General features: G+C 40.7%; 2 protein-coding genes across 6 annotated transcripts; one reads left to right on the forward strand and one right to left on the reverse strand.

Annotated features, from left to right (window-relative positions):
* Positions 1-422: 422 nt before the first annotated feature.
* On the reverse strand, positions 423-16,781 carry LOC308318983 (palmitoyltransferase ZDHHC3-like). 5 transcript variants are annotated; one of them, XR_013964401.1, is made up of 9 exons: positions 16,586-16,781; positions 13,189-13,304; positions 12,501-12,793; positions 11,422-11,546; positions 10,901-10,997; positions 10,486-10,567; positions 8,015-8,145; positions 3,647-4,379; positions 1,491-3,491 (listed from the first exon to the last, which is right to left on the reverse strand). XR_013964401.1 is itself a non-coding variant. In XM_080768739.1 (8 exons), exons 2-8 carry the CDS (start codon positions 13,241-13,243, stop codon positions 438-440), a joined length of 981 nt encoding a protein of 326 aa, XP_080624865.1. In that variant the 5' UTR covers positions 13,244-13,304; positions 16,586-16,781; the 3' UTR covers positions 423-437. The 5 variants fall into 5 exon arrangements, 3 of the variants coding, with proteins under 3 accessions (XP_080624865.1, XP_080624864.1, XP_080624866.1); XR_013964402.1 differs by having other exon boundaries at positions 1,491-1,727; positions 2,011-4,379; XM_080768739.1 differs by lacking the exons at positions 1,491-3,491; positions 3,647-4,379 and adding an exon at positions 423-647 and having other exon boundaries at positions 12,501-12,781.
* Positions 16,782-21,417: 4,636 nt separating this feature from the next.
* On the forward strand, positions 21,418-22,940 carry mc2r (melanocortin 2 receptor; the record flags this gene model as incomplete). Its single annotated transcript, XM_080768275.1, has 2 exons — positions 21,418-22,012; positions 22,382-22,940. Exons 1-2 carry the CDS (start codon positions 21,618-21,620, stop codon positions 22,938-22,940), a joined length of 954 nt encoding a protein of 317 aa, XP_080624401.1. The 5' UTR covers positions 21,418-21,617.
* Between the last annotated feature and the right edge of the window lie 1,543 nt (positions 22,941-24,483).

Raw genomic sequence — 24,483 nt, forward strand, 5'->3', positions numbered from 1 at the left:
AGCACCGACGCACCCACATAGTTGGCGCCGCTGTTTAGGTCTAAATAGAATTCAGATTTCATGTAGTTTTCCTCTATTTGAACAAACTTGTACAGGTCCAATCTACACCATCTGCTATGGCTTGTATTAGAGCAATACAGTACTTTTAGATATAATTACCATGGTAGTGACTTTCAAAAGGGTGAATTACCAATACCTAGCAACTTTAAAGTCTTGTAGTGTTTTTCCACACCGTTTCAACATGAATGGCAGTGAATGTTTAAAAATGTACGTGTACTAAAATATACACTGCATACTGTATGTACACATTTGTTAAAGACAGGGACAATCTCTGATTATGGGTTAGAGTCAAAATGAGAAATATTTTTCAAAGCCAGTGTCACCAGCCGACAACTGAAAAACAGCTGTCTTGAAGAAATGTCTTCCCGATTGTGGCACTAGTTGAGTGGGATCTCTATGACATCTTCCTCAATGATCTCACCTTGGAAGACCACAGGCTCATGACCAGGCGGGTTCTTCTTACAGCTGAGCCCAGAGAAAGGGCTACACCAGGATAACGAGAACCGCCCACCAAATGCTGCCTCCATGGCCTCCCAACATGGAACCTTACCCCACTTCCCAGTCTCTCCTTTCAGACGCTCTATTCCCTGTTGAAGACAAAATAAAAAGATGAAGAGGAGCTAAAAACAAATGGACATTTGTGATGCACGTGTAGTAATGACAATGGAAATATGTAAAAAAAAAAATTACACATCGTTACACAAATTTGTAATGAGCCACTTTCTGTGATGCAAATAGTTTAGGCGTCCAAGGACGTAACGCTTACTTGCGAGGAACAATGCTTTTTAATCCACGATTTATTTGAATTGCTTCAAAGAAAGTGCACAAAGATTAATTAATATACGTAGTTAACATGCACCACAAAGTGAAGAACAGTAGCCTATGGGTATAGCACATAGACAACAAGGTGAGAAATACAGTACTGTGCACATGCATCATGCCATTAGTCATTGATCTAATGTTCCTTAGGCTTACTACTAACTGAAGTGTGCATGCTTTTGAAATGTGTTACTTTAAGCTTGATGAACAGCCAGTGACCTCTGCTGCAAGCTTACCTCTGTCCATTTACCAGGATAACACGTCTGACTCAAGACTGTCTGACTCAAGAGTTGTCTGCCGTTATTGCCACATTGAGTAATCAACCAAAGCAAATGTGTGCAGACAATGCCATCATATAAAACAAATTATCTGATCTCAGACCATATAATGACCAATAAATAAACAGAAAAAGACAAAGAACTGGATAGAAGACAGATATGAGTGCTAAAATACTCAAATCTCTTTAAACAAACAAATAATCATTACCATGCCATGTTATAATAAACTGAAATACCGGTAATTGGTGGAATAAAATAGTAATTGACAGAATTTGGTAGAATTGTGCCACCTCCCAGTCCCAACATACGTACACAAACACACAGAGAAAAGGGTTGCATTGCAACTGAGAAATATTTATTCTCTGCGCATGTACTGAAATACTTTGAAAATATGTAGAAAGACTTAAAATCTCAAGTAAAAAAGAAACCAATATCTTTAACATCGTTCTCACACCAGCAATACAGTACTTAACATTAGCATACCAGCAACCTTTCACCTACATCACTAACGCCAGGATTCCACCAGGCACGGATGGATCTTTGACGGTTTTGTTGCATTCACCGCACAGCCTGAAACCCTGCCGGAAGCCTTTCAAAAGTAGAGCATCCGCAGCATGTCTTTCAACATCAAGTTTGCCTTTGATAATGACCATTCATTATTAAAATGGTTAATTTAATGTCATGATTTAGTTTGGAAATAAAATGGTTAAAAAGCAATTATGTGAACAGTTCAATATGAGTGGGCCATCGAGAACTATCAAAGACTAGATGGCCATGAAATCCTTTCACCACATAAAACCTATATGTCCCCCAGGGCTTTATACCAGTCCAGGACCTCCTTTCTTTCCTCTACACTAAATCCCTTCGACAAAAATAGCTGATCTAATATTTTTCCAAAATGTTCACCCACAAATAATTATGCTAGGATTCAAGTAGTTAAATTAGGACTGGGATCTCGTAATTTACATTATTGCCGACACTATGACACAAAGTGTATTCTGAATCTGAAGTGTGCCATCTCAGCTGCTGTCAAATGAGGCAATTAATTTAATTCTTTTTTAAATTGACCATTAATTGACAGCACTGAATAAAAGTATTGATATGTCCCATTTACAACTTCACATGACACTCAATTCAGACCATTTCTTACATGCAGCACCAATTTACTCCTGTAGTTCTCGTATTGAATAAATGGGAGAAGGCGTAATGCGTAAAAAATACGGAATGGTGGGTGCATATTTCTTAGCAGAGCAGAGCTCTGCGACACGTCTGGTGGAATAACAAACATCGTCTACTCTAGACGGCGACGATAAGATCCAACGACTGTCGTGGAACACGACTAAATCTCACCAAGTGGAATCCAGGTGTAAGCCTTACTTCAGCTATGTCATGCATTCAAATAACAAATAGTAAACAGAATAGAATAACAAAATGCACACCCTTGAAGAGAGAGCAGCTCACACAGGATAAAGTCATAAAACAATAGATAAAAAAGTGCAAGACAGCAATATTGTAAATATGGAGTGAATAGTGAAAATGGACTGTTAAAAATTAAACGTATTTAGTGTTTTGTTAGAGCAGACAGTCCAGCTATCCTGTGATCCCATAGTAAGAATTTATATTTTATATATACACTGTGTATATACTATACATATCCTTTTGATCCTCCACCAAATCAATATTTTATAAAACAGTGTTAATTATCTGAGGAACTTGTCAGCTTTTCCAAGCAAATTCATGATTTAAGGACTTGGCACACGCGGGCAACATCGAAACAACACAATGTAATTAGACTGCTCATTAATGTCCGTTTTGGTGTTCATGCATACAGACAGCGACAGTGTTACTGTAGGAGGCAAGTTACTTCTGAACCAAGGAAAACTAAATGTTGAAACTCCTCTTCAAGAGTCACGAAGCACAATACATTTCTGACAACTGCATTTCACGGTTCTTGATTAAAGATGAAAAGAGCTTAATAATCACCTTTCAATTGCACTTGATAGAACCCTTTGAAATATCACATTCATCAAGTATGTTATTTGCCACAGCCAAAGTGAAATGACAATTGTTTGGATTGATTCTGCTTTGTGACATGAACAAAAAACACTCCGTGGTTTGTACTGTAAAATATCGGTTCCCTCCGACGAGTAAGTTTGTGTCAAGCATGTATCATAAAGGAATCAGAGACAATGTTTCAGACTTGAGCAAAAGACTTTGCCCTTTCAAATATTAAAATGTGTCATTTGTATCAACTAGAAGGTGCCTGTGTTCTGTTGTTCAACTAAACACTTACTGGTATGTAACATTTTGCCCTTGTTACGATCATAAAATAACCTGGAAATATCTGCTGGCAAAGTTGAAAATAATGTTTGAAATAAGTTCCAACACAAATGTACCACATGCCCGAGGTCATCTGTTTTGAAAGTCACTTAAATAACTCTGTAACAGGCTCCGTGCTTGTGTTGTTGTCATGCAACTCTGCATCCAACTTCATTCGTGTTTTGTTTTGGCCTTGTATGTTGCAGGGTAAAAAGGACGAGTGTGAATAGTTAGACTTTACATTTTAAATATTTGAAACCATTTACAGTTTGTCTGTTGTTCCCGTCTGTAACATTCAATAGAAAAAGGTAGTGTCTGACTAGCACATGGAAGACTTCAGAAAGAGCATAAATCAAGAAGAAAGAAAAGGCATAATTTATCACAAACAGAAAATAAAAAATGTAGCTTGGAAAGATCCCCCAGTACATTTATCAGAATTTACAAGCAGGATTCACAAGTTTAAAAGGGTTTCTTTTTCTCTGCAACTCAGGTCATCCAAAGGCATAAAAAAAAAAGAAAGGCGCACTTGCTTGGCAACACAAACAGCAGGTGAGAAGCTGTCCATGGTTAGTGTGGGACTTACAGTACAATCATGTTCAGCACTGGGAATAAGGTACTGCCGGGTTTTTCATATGTTGAGCTGAGCAGGACAGGAGTAGGGCATGGAAGTGTGTGGAGAATGCACTGCTCTCCCCCTTCTCAGTTTGGGTTTGAAGCAGTTGGTTGGTTCACTGTGCTGAGTTCTCACACCACATACTGGTATGTCTCAGCCTTCCCATGGTCAGGGGTGGAGACGGGACTAAACCATAATATGGAGAAGGGATGTCCAAATACCGCTCTCAAGTTCATCCACTTAGTTTTTTTAGCCCATCTTCTCTCTTCCTTTTTCAACTGCTCTATGCCCTGAAAACGAGAGACAACCAAACTTCAGTGGGTGTGCGTTCGTGAGCAGCGATCACAGGCCACATGAGTTACGGAGCTGCTTTCGTTTTCTGGTATTGGTTTTAACAACTGTTCAAATGTCTATCCTCACCAATGTATTTATTTGAGGTAATAACAAAACTATGAGGCCATAAACCCACATAAAATGCTATTATATTGCTCTGTATTCTATTTCACACTCCCCGTTTTCAAGTTGATGAGCAACTTGACAGAAAACACCCTAGAGTTGCAGACAAAAAGAAATTAGAAGCAGGAAGAAAAGTGAGTTAGTTCATTGTAGATTAGTGTAGTGAGCATAGCTTTAAGAATGGAGAAGTTCTCACAGATACTGGAGGAAATACTACACATTCACACTAGTATCTCCATTATATATGATTTCAGGATGTCATCAAAACATTAGAGAGACAATACTGATTCCTTCTCAGACTGATACATGGACACATCTCCTTGTACATGGGAACATGTGTTAACCATCATTCAAGTACACTAATAAAATAAACACTAAATCTTTTGGTTTGTAAAATACATTACACAGTACAAGGGGGAGCATGGAATCTGGAACAGATTCCATGCTCCATGCTTAATCACTGCATTCAAGCATTAGCAAGGATCAGTCAATAGGCCTAAGCCAAACAGGATAGATCTGAAGCCAATACCATGTCCCGTTTAGAGAGATGGAAGACGACATGTCGGCTCAATGAAGGAAGTACCTAGTCTCTGCAGTATGTTAGATTACAGATGTGTAATCTAACAGGATGTTAAAGGTAGCTGCCAAAGTAAAGGATTGTGTTGTACAGTAATAGGCACTGGCAACTGTCAATGATATCCTGTGAACTGTAGGGTTTTCTCAATTCCCTGAATCTGTTGATACTGGACAAATCCACTGGCTCTGCAGAGTAAGAGGCTGAGGCAGGCAGCAGGGGAGAAGAGTTGTCATTATCCAATGAAATTTTTAGCAAGATGCATGCATGCACATGACTGGATGCGATTTGTCATCACTTTGTCTCTGGCATCGTGCACAGGGTCCTTTCTTTCCCTCAGTGACGCCTAGAAGGGAGCCATCATGCATCGTGCAAAAGCATTGTAGGCGGGAGCTGCCTTTGACACCGATGCTGCGTTCGACACTGTAGTAGACCATACGATACAATCCTGCTACAGACTAGAAACTGGGTTAGACTTTCTGGCAGTCCTTAATTGGTTTGAATCGTATCTCCAACTGAGGGACAATTGTGTCTCCATTGGCAACTACACAATGGAATGAAACGCTATCACGCGTGAAGTGGAGTTCTCCAAAGTTCAATGCCCCTTTTATTCACGTTTTACAGGCAAAATAAATCTAAATATGGTCCAATAGATCTTTTTGCTATATTAGTGCATTGACTGGATTACTTCAATTTAGCAAAGAAGAATCTGACATAACTGTCTTGGTTATCTTGGTGTAATTATGGATTCACAAATAAATGTATTGCCCACATCAAGTCAATAACAAAATCAGCCAATTATCATCTTGAAAATATAAGAATTTAGGGATTAACGTTAAAATAAGAATTACCCATGCTTTTATCTCTTAACAGGTTAAATGTAATGTAATGGTCTTCTCTCCTCAAAAAAGTCAGACAGCTACAGCTCATTCAAGAAGACTAGAGCTAAGAAATCTGAACACATTTCAGCACCACTCAATGTTTTAGAGCCAAAACACATCTGCCTTATTTTTGCATAATTATCCCTAGAGAAGTCTGACATTGTTTTTTATCTCCACTAGGCTGGACAGCCTAAGGGCGGAGATTAAAAATGTTTCACCCCTATCCATCTGTGTGTGGGGGCAAATAATTTCCGGCACCGCTGAACAAATAAGTGTGACATTTTGCACACACACTCCCAGTAAGCCAAGTAAATTACATCCACCCCACACCCACATTTTTCAAACCGGCCTCATGGCGGCACTATAGCCTGCTTCACGTTTTGGCCAATTTTTAACCCCAAGTATTCCCTGAATTCCTAGGCTCATGACTCAACTCCCCATACAGGCCATTTCACATCTACCCAGGGGGCACACTAAATGCAACAAGCACTGATGTAAATAAGTTTACAATGTAATGGGTCCTGGGAACCAGGGATGGTCTTTTAGATGGGTCCCAGGGACATTTTAGACGTACGGAGTACAGTATTGCATCCCAGGATACCCGGAGGGTGACATCATTGCGTCCTTTCTCAATTTAGTGAGTCTAATGATGCAAAATGCAGGCTATTTGCATCACTGTTATTTACAAGTCACTGTTGCAGGTGATATATTATCGTTTTCCTGCAATTACATTCAAAATGTTCATAGAAGAACAGCATCTCTCTTCAACGCAAAACATCCAATAGAATCATCCCCAAATGGTACTCACATGTTGGGGGGACTCAGAGTACATCTCCAAAGCAACCAAAAGTTCTTTCACTTGTGGCCCTAGGGGGGTGCCACAAACACAAATAGTAGCACCGTCTGTTGTGCAAACTATACTGTGTTTCCTAGGCTTCATCCCATGATTGACACAGCTCTTGGTAGGCAACAGCAACCTGCCTGGAGGAGAACTGGGCTCTGAGGAACGCTCTTTTCTAGTTCATTTTTTCTCGCTTTTCCCCCCACTAGTGTTTGGAATTAATGATGTTTGTTGCTGCCTGAAACCTTGCATCTCAACTTTTAGCCCAGTCAGCAATAGAAAGTCTGCAGTTTCTATTAGCTTGGATTCCCCATCGATATGAAGGTAGGTTGAAAAGTGTAGAATTGTTCCTTTAACAGCTTGAGACTAATTAATAACTACATTGGAGCCACTGAACTTTTTTCAATTTATTGAAAAGTAATGGTTTTGGTAATGGTTTCCAACTGACCATGACAATATCAAAGGTGCTATACAAACACAAAACCCCTTTACATGTCATAAATGTTATTATTTTCTCAGCCTCAAAGCATATCAGATCCCAACCAATCCCATGTTTACATGTTGCAGAGTCAGAGTGAGGGTCGCCTTTGTATGTCACAGGGGGCAAACATTAAAGGTCCATAGACTTGGCGGACACATTTATACCCCCATCTAGGACATTTTATAATCAAGGAAGTGTCTCACTGTTGAGTGGAAGAAATAAAGGACTTATGGGAGACCCCTGGCAGCGCCACAGATGTTTCTCCACCATCAGTCAGTGATTGCATTAGTCTTGGAAGAATGGTGTTAATTAAACATCTCTCTACCAGCGCTTGACACTCCAGGAATCAAGGAATTATTATTAGTACTATAATTAGTAGCAGCGCATGGTGCCCTAGCACACAATCAACACTTTATTCACCCCCCCCTGTCCCCATCTACACCAAATCTCTTTTCCAAAAATTGCCGATTTACAAGTGCACAAAGTGATACGTTGTGAGCTGGTAAATACTTCACCCCCGAATAAGGGTGATGAGGTTCAAGTGGTTAGATTATTAACAGAGATGACAGGTTCTAGATGCACCATTAAAGAAGCAAAAGCGGCGGCAGTGGGGAGCAGTTCTGGAGGGCTGAGAAGAGGAGAAAAAGGGGGAGAAACCTGGCCGAGCACTACGTATACTGGAGTCAACTTACGGTCTCATCGGTACAGATGGAATGGACCTGGGTGCCGAACATCACAGAGGTGAAGATGAGGAAGAGGAGGGCCTCAAAGCACAGGAGGATGAGGAGGATGACTGTTGCTGGAGGAGAGAAGGAACTGCACTCTGGGAGATGGGAGGGAAGGGGGAAGGTGAAGAGGTAAAGCAGAGGAAGTGAGGAACGGTGCCACACACCACTCAACCTAACTCCCATTGACCACATTGCACATGGTGGACAATTTGCTCTTACATCAACCAAAGTATGTGGGAATCAGCACCGTAGAAGAGACACTTTGATCTCGCCGCAAAGCGGGGTGCTATGGGCTATAGTTCCAAACATTGTAAATATCCCATTGAGATAGAATGAAGAATGAGCCATTATTACAATGGGAGTCAACGTGTTGGTGTCGTCACTCTCATACTAGATCACCATGGTGGGAATGAAGGAAGAACAGAGTGGCCCCTGTGTGAATATGGTCAATTATTAATTAACGTCACTATGATATGTAGGAAACAAATGATTTGAGGCAACTACGTAAACATGTGTGACCACTGAATAGCTGTAATTTGACAATTGTATTGTTGTTCTATATGATCTCAACCACATTTGTTTTATAGTGGCTCACGCCCTAAGCAGTTATGCAAGGGATAATGCATGGCTAGGTGGTCATTGTTGATAAATAATAAATACAGACAGGGCGATTCATCACCGCCGTACCCTGAAGGTGATTTATTGTATATAAACAATTTCCACCTAGCCATGCATTATCCTGCTTATTACGCGGCTCCTTAATACATACATTAATAAATTGACCCAAAACACAACAAAACGAGGTATTTCCTTGCTTACGGTAATGAAAGTATTCGCTGGCCGTCTGACCAGCTGCAGCACAGTTGGAAAACAAGGAAGTGAGTTGATCAAATAGAATCAATTTTTTGGTATGGCATCGCCTTATTTCTCGCTTCAAATGTTTTCAAAAACATTTGAGAGCAATGTTTAGCTGTAAATTACAGTGTGTGTGTGTTTACATGGCTGTCATGTTGGATACAGCAGTAAATTAAGCAGCGCAGCAGGTGCTCTGATGCTTTGATTAGGCAGCGCCGCAGTGTTCTGTTTTAGAGCGGAGCGGTCTGTTATCAAGAAATAACACACCACTGGATTCAACGACTGACCGATCAGACTCAAGCATTGAACCAAGCTGTGTAATAATACGATATTATATTGTTGCCTCAAAGGGTTTGTTATACTCCATTTAGGATAGGGAGAGGAATACTATGATCACAGGTTCCAGTCCAGACAGCTTTATGCTGACGATTTGAGCAGGTCTGACAAGCCGACTACAGAATAAAGACATTCCAATAGAAACAAGGCTTTCTTACAAGGTTATGTGATAAATTGAGCATGGCTGCTTGGGATTTAAATGAAATGAGCTTGCATCTAGTATGCTTGTATTTCAGAATGACAGTTATTTTGTTTCATAGCAGCCATTTGGGAGATCAATGATGATTGAAATGCAAATGCAGGGTCTATAGGGCAAAGCAGAAGCACTGCCATCTCCATTCCAAATGGACAGGAAAAGAAGATAGATGAATGAAAACACTTTAAAACACTTAGTAAAGGCAACAGTCTTAATGTACAGTACTTCATTCATTGTGCACAATGTTGTGCATTTAAGTACAAATCCGGCTTTACTATGATGGGTCCCGACTCGTGGCTCAAAAACAATTTGAGCATTTACCATATTTATATGCTTAGCAAAACATTGCAACGTAGTGTCTAAGGCAAGCTAAATTAATGATATTGAATATTGACTGGAATGGAAGACAGCAAACTGGATTGTATCCTCAAAATATGACACACAAACTGCACATCACATATACTTCTCAATAGGACATCATACTGTTCTCTCAAGCAAACTAAGGGATGCTACAATTATACTGCGGACTATAAATCATTTATCCTAGAACTGAGTAAATGGGATACTATAACTGAGTGAGCACATCTGTTTCCATATCACAAACCTGGTTCGTAAAACATGTCATAGACAGGAAACTGTTAAAACAAAATATAAACACAAAGTCAACGGGACATTCAAGCATTATGCAAAGAAAAAGAGACAGACGAGAGAAGGTGTTGGGAGAGAGAGAGACATACAGAGATGGTTTATTACATAAGTACACCATAAAAGCACAATTAAAGCATGACTGTCTGTCTCACTTAAGAACAAAGCTCTTCATTTTCTTTACTCAGCTGCTGGATACGACTGACCTGGATACGACTGACCTTTAGACAGCTATGGATAACGTGTAAAACTAAAAATATTACAAATCGACTTGAGGCAGAGGATGTTGAAATGTGTTTCACTGAGATGGCTGTTGCCTTTTGGAAACCAAGAGTAGACTGTCCCTGTTGTTCAATGACCACTGTGTTGAGGACTAAGTTAAAGAAGCCATGCAACAACTTACTTGTCCAATCATCTTCAAAGCAGTATAGGAAATGGAAGACCACCATTACCAAAGAGTGGAGGGAGATGAGTGAAATGTACATCTGGAAGAAAGTACAAAGAGACGTGAGCTTCTACATCTCTCTCTGATCCTCTGTTAAGTACTGTTCATTTCCTATGTAATTCTTTTCAGAGTGAAGCAGCAGTGCAGAAGAAACGAGAGCTTCTCGACTGTGGCTGGAAAATGATTAGAATCCATTGCAATGATTTGGCGAGTCTTACAAGATAAAGTATTTTAACTAGTTTAACTAGTTCAGTACATTTGGCTGATTATTACTCAAAACAACAGTTGAAGAATATCTGTGAATGTGTGTGTGTGCACGTGTATTTTATTTACAAATATTTATTTGTGCCCAGCATCAAGGCAATACACTTACTGTGAAAAGCACAAAGTACTTCTGGTTGGTCTCCCCAACACAGTTGTTAACCCACGGACAGTGGTGGTCCATCTTTCGTATGCAGCGTTTACAAACACTGTTAGGAAGCAAAGAGAGTGTGTGTTGTGATGTGACGGGAACAGTGGCATTCTAATACACCGCATTCCGACTACGTGGCTTCCGCGTGCAGTTAGGATTAGGGCATAGCAGGCTTCAGAATGCCGGTTTGTAACCGATGCGACATGCTGTTAGCCAGCAACACCGTCATACTACATAGTATAAAATAATCTTCCATGGCATTGGTGACACAAAGACTAACGCTGAGGACAACTGTAGGGCAGACAAATTCATACATTACAGTCAGTGTGCCATACTTCAGGGACAACCATTTCTAGTTCACACACCATTTTGACTAGAAGTGTACCTAAATATTCCGCACAGGGGGGAACAGAAACAATACACTAGCTCTAGGCAAGGAAATAAAACCTAAAAATGTTTCACTATGAACCCCTTCACCTCACCTGCAGTGGTGAGCTCGGTCGGGTTTGATGCTGCAGCATTTGGGACACTTGTAGACCACCTGTCCCGGTTTCAGCTGAAGGCTCTCTATGTACTCTTTTGTAGCGTTCCCTTTCTGCACGGCCCCCTAGAAGGACAGATGAAAGTATGGCAGGTGACTCCAGGTTACACTGTAGCCCATTAATCATTACTAAGGCTGCAATGATTAATCGTTAGCAACTAATTCTGGGTGTTTTTTCCACTTAACCTACTACGCTAAAGAGGAGTGAGGCATCTCTCTTCCCTTACAATCTGTTGATAGTTGCACATGCACAGTAGTGACTGCAGAGCAAAATATAACACATAACAATGGTGGCGCCCTATGCAGAATCAACATGGTATCCAAAAACAATACAACATCTAAAGTCTATGGCCATTTTATCCTCAACATCTTAAAGAAAATGATTACCCACAGTATTTGTAAAATGGAATTTCTATTACAATAGCCAATACAACTACATCTGTACCTGTGTGCAGGATTATAGGATCAAGAACCAATAATATGACATTAAATGGCCTATTTGAGTTTAAAAGTACTGTTAGCTTTTAGACTTACATTATGTGTAGCTATTATTTAATCAAATGTATGCAGTTAGAACCAGAGTAAAGGTACCATGGGTGGCTTTAATTTATTTAGATTTTATTTGTCTTTTATTTGAATAGAAGCCTAATCAGCAGCTGAGCAAAATGTAATAAATTATGTATTTTGAGTCTTTTTTTGTTTGTTAGTTAGAACATGTCTTAAAGAACCTAATATAAAGGTGATAAATAAGTGTCATAATCCGATGAATCAATTATGAAAATAATCGTTAGTTGCAGGCGAAGCCCTATAAATAACTTTGGTCAGCAGAGGTAAATGGCATGCACATGTAAGTAAATAGTAATTATGGTGTTGTACTGTAAGTGTTACAGGGTGATGAGGGTTCTGGGACAATATTAACCAAACCTATGAACATGCAATGGCAATGAACTTGACAGTGAGCTAGACTTCAGATTCTCCACAAACATGCCAGTAAACATAACAGTCACAAATGCTACTCACTGGATCGGTGCACATGGCCCTGAAGTGCGAGGCGAGAGCAAGGAAGGCCAGACCGTTGAATACCGTTCCATTCACAATGCTGTATATCAGGTTCTTGGAGGGGAGCAACATTACAAACAGCACCACAAACTCGGCGTAGAACACCAGCAGCCAGGTGATGACAGCGCACACGATGCCACAGGCGTCCCTGATGAACCACATGGCCGTCGACGAAGACGCAGTGATGATTTCTTTGGAGATGGGGATGCGCTGCTCAGACTGTAGAAAGCCGCTGTTGGCCCCTGTGTGCAGGCCTGTCAACAATTATTACATATTGGCCCCATCTCAATTATTTGAGATGATAGCAATTATTTTTGCATAAATCGACAGAAACAGTAATGTTTCAGCCATCTGTATGAATTCATCTGTTGAAAAATGTACCTACATTTTCAGAAATAAGAGGAAAATGCAGATCTACAAGCTCGTGGCTAGTACATCTGCTACTTCCACTTGTTTTGTGTTACGTTTTTAAATATGGCCTACTTTGGTCATAGTTCAATATTTATTTTGATTATTCGGTACCGGTTATTGTCAGTCACTTCTTTGTATATTGAAGTTACAAAGCCGAGATTATTACTATTTTTAATGTCAAAAACACAACTAAAATCGTTACTCGTCAAGCAAAAAGTAATGATCATGACAGCCCTACCAGTGTGCCCGCGGCCATGCTCCACATCTCTGCACCTGTGCACCGGACTCTTCATACTGCATGTAATGCCACTGCCACTGAACCAGCTGTGCCTTCAGCCTACAGTCACCGCATTGCTGAGAGACAAGGAGGAAATAATGAGTGAGATGAATGGTGAATATTACAAAAGGTCCTAGGCGCCTGTCACACCTTTCAGACAAGCGTCTTATCAATGTTTTATGGTTTCATCTGTCTTGTCGTTTGTCGCATCAATTGACCACAATGCTTTGCGGAATCTGGGCGGTGCGTGGGCGGTGCGAGGACATGCGGAAACATCCACGTGTTGCCTGTTGTTGTCCTTACGCTGTTAGCTGCGGGACACAGTAGCTAGTAGCTAGCGTTGGTTGTGTCAACGTGTTGCGTCTTCACTTTATCAGTACCACTACCACAGTAGGTAGGTGCCAAGTCTGGCACTGATTCCGTGTGTATGTATATAGCCTCCAGGTACGCAGACTAAGCATGGCATCATTGTGGAAAATTAATATTTTCTGTTAACAACGACTCCATTATTTTTAATAAAGCGCATCCATTTTACCACAACACACGACTTGCTGCATTTCAGGCTGTTAGCCATGGGGCGCCTGGGCGCACGGCTCTCTCCTATCTGCAGTCAGACCGTTCAGCGTTACTTCAGGAGAGGAGACGACAGATTGCAGTGGACACCTCGATGTTAATGTTATTAAAAAAAAGGGGGGGAATCATAACATTTCATGCCCAAAATGATTGTTTGGGAGCAGTAGAATTTTCAGAAATATAAGTCATGGCTACGACTCTTTCATAATCTCCAGTCCAATGCGCACTGCCCATGAACTGAAAACATGTTCATTCATATTAACAGTTTTATTTTATTTTAACAACCAAATCATATGATTTTGAATCATATGAATCAAAATTTCTGCTGAGACAGTATTTGAAATTTTAATATAGTCGCGTAGTTTCAGCGATGAACGATGCACACCGAACGTTAAGCAGCTCAACCCTGAAACACAGCAGCAGCTCAATGACGAAGCTCCGTCTTTTTAAGCTCTTTTTAAGCCCTGTTTTTTAACCACTGCAGACAGCATATGGATTTTAAGGTTCGGATACACAGTTTTACTGATGTGCTTTTTAACTGGATTGCCGACATTCGGACTGTCAGCCCTGGCCTGTTGCTAGTTTGACAGCTGCAGCTGCTAGCTGTCACAGCCGTGGCACGTTAAACAAGCGACTTTTTCAGTTTATAAGTAGCTCCGGTCCATTCTGTCAATGCAGGGTGTGCGTGTGCGTGTGTACACGATAAATATCTAATACATTTGTATATTCACGTACAGTCGTACAAGTAGGCTACACAGCATAGGCACTCAGATCATAACACAGGGCAGAATCATATAGCATTAGGAGTGAAAATGCATGCACCTTGAATTATAACGTTTGTTTTAATTTTCTGTTCGGCCACGACGGGCAGGGATTATATTTTCCTGTTGAATTGCTTACTGGAACAGACCAAACGACTTTACTTAACAATAAAATCATTTTCGTTAATACGAAAGTGCATAGGCTTTCCTCTTCCGTGTCTGCACTATGCAAAAAAAAAACAACAGACTCAGAGTGTGAAAAGACCGCCCAGTGCAGCGTAACAAACGGACCTTCTCTCCTATTGGTTGGCGGGTAAACCCAACCCTTTTTGTCTTGTGTCTGGTGCCGCCTTGTTCTTCAGCTTGTGGACTACAGAATGTTTTGTGTCTTGTGTCTCGCCCCCCCCCCCCCCCCCCCATGAAACACGTTTGTCTGATGAAACCACGTGACTCCCATTAGAAATGCATTGGGAGCTGTCTTGTCTGATGCTTTTCATCAGACAACCATAAGACGCTTGTCTGAAAGGTGTGACTGCGGCCCTAGACCTACAACCACACCTGGTGTCCTTATTCAGTGCACGTCAGGTGAAATCATTCAGAAATAGCAAAAAGACTAAATTCAAAGGAAAACAGCCGAGAGCCGATCAACAAAGCATTGAAAAGCATCACTCACAAGTCACAACATGCTGTGATAAAGTATACATGTATATACTGTAATTGGTTTATGAGGCTGACCTGAGGTTTGGTGTATGTTGTGACATCATGACTTTGTTCAGTTTCAAGCGTACTTTAAATTAAGTATTGTAATATGGTTACTCTAAAGCTTAGGTGAAATTAATACACACGACTATAATGGAAAGTGTTATCCTTTTAGAATTATTGGATGACTGTACCTCTGTACTTTATGCAAACTGCTATTCAAGCAACCATTCCTCCTGCAGGATGTGCTGAGATATTTAGGGTAACAGTGTGGCAGACCTCACATCTTTGCAAATTGTAGTATTTAAAGAGCTTAGCTTATAGTTATAACAACATTTCAGTCTGCTATATAAAATATAGTGTAATCAGGGGGAACGGACGGATTTATGCAGACAGTGATTATAAAACTACAGTACAGTACACACAAACACACTGGGGCTAATGTGTGTAAAAATTCCAGCATCTCATGGCACAGATACCAAAGGTTGTGACTGGTCCATATTCAGTGTCATCAGTCAGAGGTCAAACGCAGCTGTAACAGCAGCACATGCAACATTACCCCTATCACTTGCAAGTTATCATTAGCTTGTGTGTACATCTGTTCTTTTTTCAGTAAGCGACACCGCCGTGTATTGGAATATGAATCAATGGTTCAACCTGTGGGTTGGGACAGGTGGGGAGTCCACTCCCCACATGATTTTTGGGGAGTCCCCACTCCCCAGATGACAATTTAAGGACCTTTAAGACCTTTTTAATACCTGAAAAAGACCATTACTGCATCAAAAGTAATCAACAAACTATTCTACAAAAACGGCCAAACGTTACATTTGCCAAATAATAACAGAGCTTGTAGATCTGCTATTTTCAGAATATTTATCTGTGTGGAACAGAGTCAAACAAAATGTAATCCCTCAACTCCTACATTCCATGTGCTTGTCAGGGTGGAGGATCCCCAGTTCAAATGTGATTATTTTGGGGGGGTATAAACAGGCAGCTTGCCTTGAAAGGTTGAGGACCACTGGCATAAATGAATGTTCATGCTGCCTCTGCGGACTGCAGTGTGACTCAGTGGCAGTGCATGGATGGATGGATGGATGCTCGCTACAACTAGGCTAGCCACGTAAACCGAGGCATCTTCTACTGTTACAACACCAAAACGTTACGTAGTTTAAGGCGGAGTAGCGTAGCTAATTAACGTTATTTACCAAGTAGATTAGCTGTTTCATAACATAGGCCACATCAAAAATAAAATCTCGCCAAAACCAGTCCAGCAGCATTAGCCTTTTAGCTTAGCACGCCTGCTAGCGTGCATTGAGCAACCTCACCTGTTTCCACGTTCGGGTAAGTCTGTGAGGTTTAGAATGCAGGGCGAGTTGCCCCGGGAGTGCTTGACCGTCTTGATGAACAGCCTGGTTATATTAATGCATTGTTCATTATTATTGTGAGTCGTTCCTTCCTGTTAAAACAGAAGAAAGAGTCCCTTTTCCGTATTTTAATGGTGGTGGTAACCCCTATAGTACCCAGAGCCGCCCCCTACCTAACAACAACATGACGTACGAGGAAATTAATTTGAAAGACACGCCCCACCCTAAACCAAAACCATTAGAGCAGTGCTTCCCAAAGTGGGGTCCAGGGACCCCCAGCCCCCAGCGGCCCTTGATGGAGTTACAGGGGGTCCAATCTCAGAGTTAACTTAACATTGATTTTACAATTTAAATTGGGGGTTCCAGAGATATAAATGCCATTAAATGGGGGTCCATAGACTAATGCATGTAAAACTAGGGGTCCTTGAAATTAAACAGGTTGAGAATCAATGCTAGAGCCGTAAAAATCTTCTCTTATGGGGGTCCCTGGCATATAATTTCAAATGGGGGTCTGTGGGCTAATTTGTGTCAATTTGGGGGTCCTTGACATGAAAAGGTTTGGGAACCACGGCATTAGAGGGTCTTCTACATTCTACAATAAGGCATAAAAGCTAAAACCCTACTTTGTAGAGCTGCATGCTGCTGCTGAGCGTTGATACTTTATTAACAGTTGCAGAAAAAAGCACAGAGGATTTAACCCATTTAGACCTGAGGCCAATTCTAAAAACGCCTTCTAAATCCTGATTAACCTTCAAATTTGAATTAAAAAATTGCGAAAAATGTATGTTGGTACATATAGCAACAACTAGTCAACTACCCAAAAGGTCCCGTACTGAAAAGTATAGAGTTAGATAGAGTTAGACAAGAGTTTCCTGTCCCAGACTCCCAACCCAAGAAAGCCTATGGCTTGTTTCCATTGGGGTCCTTCATATTCAATTCATAGGAACATTTAATTACATATAAATATACAGTATGCAAAAACATAATCAATGATATAAGATTGTATGCACATTGCACACACACTTGGCAACAAGTTAATTCCTAAAAGAAAAGTTTTCAGTACTGTGTTGGTGCCATCTACTGGCTGAGAGCAGATGAGGTTTTGCCTTAAATTTGACATTTTCCAAGATTATCAGAAAGAGGTTCTCAAACGTTTTACTTTTGGTTCCATTTGTACAAGAGTACATCCTCAGGGAACCCGGATTCCACTTTGAGAACCACTGCTCTTCTAAAACATATGGCATCGTGCTCTTGTGTTTTATGTACAATGTAGGCCTAAAAAAATAAATCCCGTTATCTGTTGATTGGATAAACTTGGTATCCCAGCCTGAAAATGTTTTTTAGTTGGAGACAGGTCTTCCCATTACTGAACTAATACTCTGACTGATTTACAAACACCGGTTTACAAACACCTGCCACCTGCCAGAGATGACTATGGATTCATTTATATTTCTGTTCCACACCTCAGAGGAAGATATTGTACTTTTTACAGTACTACAATTATTTGACAGATTTAGTTACTAAAGTTACTTTGCAGATTTAGATTATAATTATTCATCATCATTAAGATCAATTTTATACATCAGCCATTTGAAAATAGCTGATCACGCTTAAGCTCACAATGTGTCGCATACCTTTTCACCTGGCTTATTTAAGTCATACTGGAAAAGAGAAAAGCGGGTCATAATGTCTCCACACTCAGATATACAGGGATTGAATTGATCCAACCCCCACGTAGAGGGGGCGACGTCAATAACATCCTGTTAAAACGTGAGCTTTTTTGGATACACATATTGCAGACTCTTGCTCCAAAAGGTCTAAATGAAGATTATGATATCAGACCTTTTCTGTAATTGGCATCCTGTGTTTGTGTGTATAAATATATATATTTATATATATATATATACGGTAAGCATTTGAGTCTCTGTGCTTTACATGCCCATGGATGAACTTGTTCTCATTTCCATGGACATCCACGGTCATGTGATCGACACTTGTTCTTCTCCTCGATGGGTCTCTTCCTGGTTCCCTCTCATTAAACATGGCGTGTTTAATGATGGGCTCTTTCATTGGAAGTTTCTGCATGGCATACTCCACAGCCCTCTCCAGGAACGCCACTACTGTGCTGTAATGTCTCCTCCATCAAAGAGCCGCTGTATGTGATACTGGAGAAAGATTGATGCAATATATTCTCATTTTCAACATGTCAGTATTAGACCGGCGTTGAGTCACTTTGGCAACCATCAACAACCATAATAGCCAACTTGACAGCACCCCTTTAAGTATCTCTATCACATCAGTGATTGCACTTTATTAGAAATGAAAACAGCACAAGGTATAGAGTCACACATTTAGGCTAAAAGGATAACACAAAAACGTCCTGGAGGCTTGTTTCCATTGTGGTCCTATGTGTGTGATGAGATGACATTATCGAATAAAAAACTGGATAGTGTAATAAGTGTATGTGCATCTGCTGATGAACTTGTAGAATTACCTGGTAGTTGGTTTGATGGCTCCTTTTAAGAGGATTTCATGGTTCTGCAGTGCTGCAGGCTTCAGAAACTTGCAGATGAAACTCCTCACCAAAAAGAATCTGAAATGATTTTCATTAATTTAGTGCTAATGAAAAAAAGGAACAAACCCATTACATAGCATACAACTGTATCCCAACCTTCCCAATTTACCTCATCATGTAGAAGGAAGATTGACGACTTCTCTCTCTGGTGGAGAAGACTGGAAGTGTTCCTTGTAGCCCCCTTTAGCCTGCCTTAGCCCCCCCTCTAAATAGCAACCCCCCCCCCCCCCCCATAGCACCCCCAGTCACAATTTTCTGGAGCCGTCACTCATTATTTCCACCACCTCCTCCTCCGGGACGCATTGTTGCGTGAAGAATGTCAGGAGGGACCGAAACGTTGCCTTAATTAAAGTAAAACCTCATGTACCGAGCAGATACTTAAGTGTGCTGGCGTATCTTTCTTCTTATCATGGATGTCCACTGGCCTACGCACTTGTATTCACACAGGGAATGAACAGCTATAGCGCACGCGTATGCACAAACGTTTTGCTCTTTCTCAGCTAAATCTGTGAACTGCATGACCAATTAGCCTACTGTCTCATTAGCAGTGGAAAAGTACTCAAATGTTTTACTTAAGTAAAGTATCAATACTGCAATGTAGAACTATACTCCATTACAAGTAAAAGTCCAGAATTCAAAATGTACTTGAGTAAAAGTACAAAAGTATTGGCATCACAATGTAGGCTACTTAGTCCAAGCCGTTTCTATTCATCTGACATTGGGGAGCAATTTCAACCCAGTTGAAATTGTCTTTTGACAGTTTGGACAGCTTCCACACTTCTGTTAAAATGAATATAAACTGGTCCGGGGGAATCATATTCTGCAATACAAAGCAATGAAAGCGTGGATATATAGCCCCTTTCAGATATCAAAATATCACTGAAAGGCCTTGTGCTGCCTGACATCATGGAAAAAATGAAGGAAAAATACAAGTGGACAGAACAACAAGCCTTGGTACCACTCAAGGGTACCATAACAGTGCCCCCTCTCGTAATACGCTTGAATACAGTCCTGCCCCCAAAACTCTCTTGAACACATAATGTTCCACAAGGAAGACCAATGTACTGGAACATCTTTTGAAAGTCTAGAACAAACGGTTCATTCATCCAAACGAATAGAGGTAAGGTATTTATTTGTACTCTCTTTTGCTGTATCTCATATCTCAGGACTCAGATAAAATACTTGCCTTTGAGTGGAGCCGCATACATGATTAATATGTTTTCTAACAGATCCTCAACGTTAGTGTACATCAAATCAAATCAAATACATTTTATTTGTATAGCACATTTAAAAACGACTCTCATCGTACCAAAGTGCATCACAGGTCAAAGAAAACAATACGATACAGTGCAATACAATACATCAGTGAAACAATAAAAAATAATAATAGGAAAAAAAGAAGAAGAAAAAGCAATGCATAGTTATGGTACAGTAGACAAGAGAGACAAGAGAGCAGTTAAAAGGCAGTACGGAGAACGTATCCTATAAAGTGCAAGAGTATTAGGGGGACTGGAAGGCTTGAGAGTAGAGGAACGTCTGCTGACCTGAGGGTCCTGATGGAGGAGGAATATGAAAGGAGGTCAGAGATGTAGGAGGGGGCCACACCAATCCATTAACATGGATTCCGTCTCTGTAGGTGTGCAGAAGGACGTTTCTTTTAAAGTGGTGCAAACCACTCCCTTAAGTGGTTTGCACCACTTAAAAACCTTGAACAATTACCGTTGCAATTTCTTTTGGGTCAGGCCCTTTTTTTTTAGCTTAGATTGACTGGTCTAAGAGGAAGAAAATAAAATTCAGCATGGAATTGTGGACAAAATCTCATCTAATGATAACAACATATATTCTTTGATTTTGTGTCTGAGAGACAAAATTTCATCAACTGGTGATCCATGGCTCAAATGCAGAATAAATAATGGACCTTGATATGAAAAAGGTTGAAAACCACTGGTGTTGTTCAATAACACTGTTTGATGTCATTCCACAGGTCCATCCATTCAGAGCAATCTGTGGGGAAAAACTGAAGAGACAAAAGGGACAGAAAGTCTGTAGTTCAACCTGTGCCAAGAAACAGCTTCTGGACAGCACCTATATGTACCCTGGGCCTGGAGTACATAGGGCCCATTTCTCCTGTGAAACATAAAATGAGAAGAAAGCAGAAACATTGCTTCACAATAAAACCCATTGGTTTTAGGATGAAGTTGGTTGAGTTTTTGTCCTAATAATGACATGAGAAGCAGAGCCCACTGAAATGGTTGAACGTGTACATGGTCAAAAATTTAAAATGGAGATGGATAAATCTTAGCAGATTGAGACAATTTGTACCAATACTGAGTATGTGGAGGAAAGTCATGCAGGCCTAACAGATTTTCTGAGAGGCATTGCGCAATCATCAACATTTTGTCAATAGCCATATACAATATGTGTGGAACCTCTCCTTGTCTAACAATGACTACACTGTCAACAACTCCTGTGACTGCGAACCAGTCAGACTGTCTGGAGGTGCAGGTTCCTTTCTATCTCTTCTTCACCATCGGAGTGGCAAGTCTAGTGGAGAACCTTCTGGTTGTGGTGGCGGTGATTTGCAACAGGAACCTCCACTCCCCTATGTATTGCTTCATCTGCAGCCTGGCAGCCTTCAACACTATCGCCAGCCTCGCCAAAACCTGGGAAAATCTCATGCTGGTGTTAGTCGATGTGGAACTCTTGGAAAAAGAAGGGCAGTCAGAGCTGCAAATGGACGATGTGATGGATTCGCTGCTTCTAATGTCATTTGTAGGATCTTTTTTAAGCTTCCTGACTATTGCTGTGGACCGGTATGTAACAACCTTTAAGCAATTGTCTTTTAAGCAGAATAAGATTATTTATTTCTTTGTCTTTATCAGTACATTTGGAAATGTATATGTGTCTTTGACTCTAATGGACATGAAACACTTACCTGTACTATATGTAGCAGAGTACTTTTAAGCCTGTTTTATACTTAGTTCCAGGTGTCACACACTAAAAATAGCAGATCTAGTAGAAGTATAAATCAAACTCCTGTCCCAGCTCACTGTGCAACAAAGTATAAATCAAGCATTACCTCAGTGCCACCAAGATCCCCAACAGATAACTATCCAAAAAAACCTGATAACTGTGATGGATCACATCTACACCTTTCTAAAGTTTAATGCTTAATATTCCAGGTACATCACCATCTTCCATGCATTGCGCTACTACAATATTATGACCATGCGGCGTGCAGCAGCAATCTTGGGCACCATATGGACAACGTGTGGAGTATTGGCTATCCCCATGATATGGTACTTTGAGACCCATGTCATTAAGATCTCCTTCGTCGTCTTCTTCCTCGTCTCCTTGGTGCTCATTGGCTTCTTCTACATCTACATGTTCATGCTGGCGCGCCTCCATATGCGGAAGATCGCAGCACTCGGGGGCAGCGGTAGGCCTACACATCGGCGACGTCAGCTGTGGGGTAGCAGCATGAGAGGGGCCATGACCCTCACCATTTTATTTGGAGTGTTTGTGATATGCTGGGCCCCATTCTTTGTTCACCTCATCGTCATGACTGTGTGTCCCATGAACCCGTACTGTGAGTGTTACCGCTCTCTGTTTCAACTGCACCTGCTGCTGCTGATGAGCCACGCCCTCATTGACCCGGCCATCTACGCGTTCCGCAGCGCTGAACTAAGACATACCTTCAGGAAGTTGCTCCTTTGTTTTGACTGGAGGCGGAGCTGTTAACAACTTTTATCATTTTTGAGCAGTGGCAAACCGCCTCCAATGAACAGCCATGTGTGTCTGTCCATAATATGTATGTATGTATGTCCGTATGTCTGAGTACGGACAGCTGTGCATGTGTGTGTGTGTGTGTGTGTGTGTGTGTGTGTGTGTGTGTGTGTGTGTGTGTGTGTATGTGTCTGTCTGAATAGGACCTTTGACCCCTGTCTGAGTAGGACCTATTGACCCTGCAGATGCTTTAGTCAACAACTGTGCTTGGCTCCAACACTCCAAGGCACCACACACACACACTATAACACAGTATTATAACACACAGTCACTATGTAACTATACACAAAGTAACTATAACAATACAAGTATAGTTCCACCGCTCAGTTTGCATGGGTGCGATATTTTCTACATTAAACCCAGTTCATACTTTACTTTGTCTCACGCCGACGGTGTAGCAGGAATTAGCTGACCTACAAGCTCACAACACATCTTTGATGCGAGGCATTGTGAGCTTGTAGATCTGCCGATCTCGGCTGTTCTCGGAGAGCGACACCAAAAAAATAGGCTTCATGAATAATGAATGAGCCAGTGTCAGCGTGTTTGGAGTCGACCAATCATGTTACTGGAGTCATCACATTGCTTTTCATTTTTACCTTATTTGACATTTATTTCTGCATGGATATGATGATGTTGTACAAGTCAGTCAAGTACTTTAACTCTGTATTCAACAGGTGCTTTCCTCTTGTCAGTAAAAAAGCAAACAAGGTCTGTAATCCATCCCCAATTAATATAGCAAATTATAAGAAATATCGTAACAATTACAACCATCTTGTTAGAACTGCTAAGAAAAACTACTTTTCAGACAAATTCAATGAGGCTTCAAATAACATCAAAATCACCTGGAGAGTCATCAACCAGCTTCTAAATAGGAAAAAGGCTACAGCCACTCTACCATCTCAATTTGTTCATGAAAATAGAGTTTACACTGACCCATCTGACATTGCATATGCTTTTAACAATAATATTGGTACAGTTCTATCAGATAAGTCCTACAGCCGGGTCTCCATCTGAGTTTCTGACTGACTACCATCCTTCTATTCAGAGCTTCAAACCTCCTACAGAGAAGGAAATCATGGACATATTTATGTGCATGAAAGACTCAGCTGATGGTCATGATGATGTCAGATCTATCATCAAAACTAGAAATTCAATTGTTAAGCCTTTGACCCACATTTTCACCAAATCTTTAGAAACTGGAATAATACCCAATGACCTTAAAATTGCAAAAGTAGTTCCTGTCTACAAATCTGGAGACCATAGTGTATTTAGTAACTACCGCCCTATTTCTGTTCTCCCATGTTTCTCAAAGATTCTGGAGAAATTAGTCTTTAACAGAATGATGGAACATCTGCAGGACCATAACATAATATATTATATTCTACAGAAATGGCTATACTTCAATTGGTTGATAAAATTCATACTGCATTCAATAATAATGAATATGGCTTTGGGGATTTTTCTACTACTCTACTTATCTAAAGCATTTGATACTGTT

The sequence above is a fragment of the Protomyctophum bolini genome (genome assembly GCF_963924005.1).
Source record: "Protomyctophum bolini genome assembly, chromosome: 7".
In the NCBI taxonomy this organism is placed as follows: Eukaryota; Metazoa; Chordata; class Actinopteri; order Myctophiformes; family Myctophidae; genus Protomyctophum; species Protomyctophum bolini.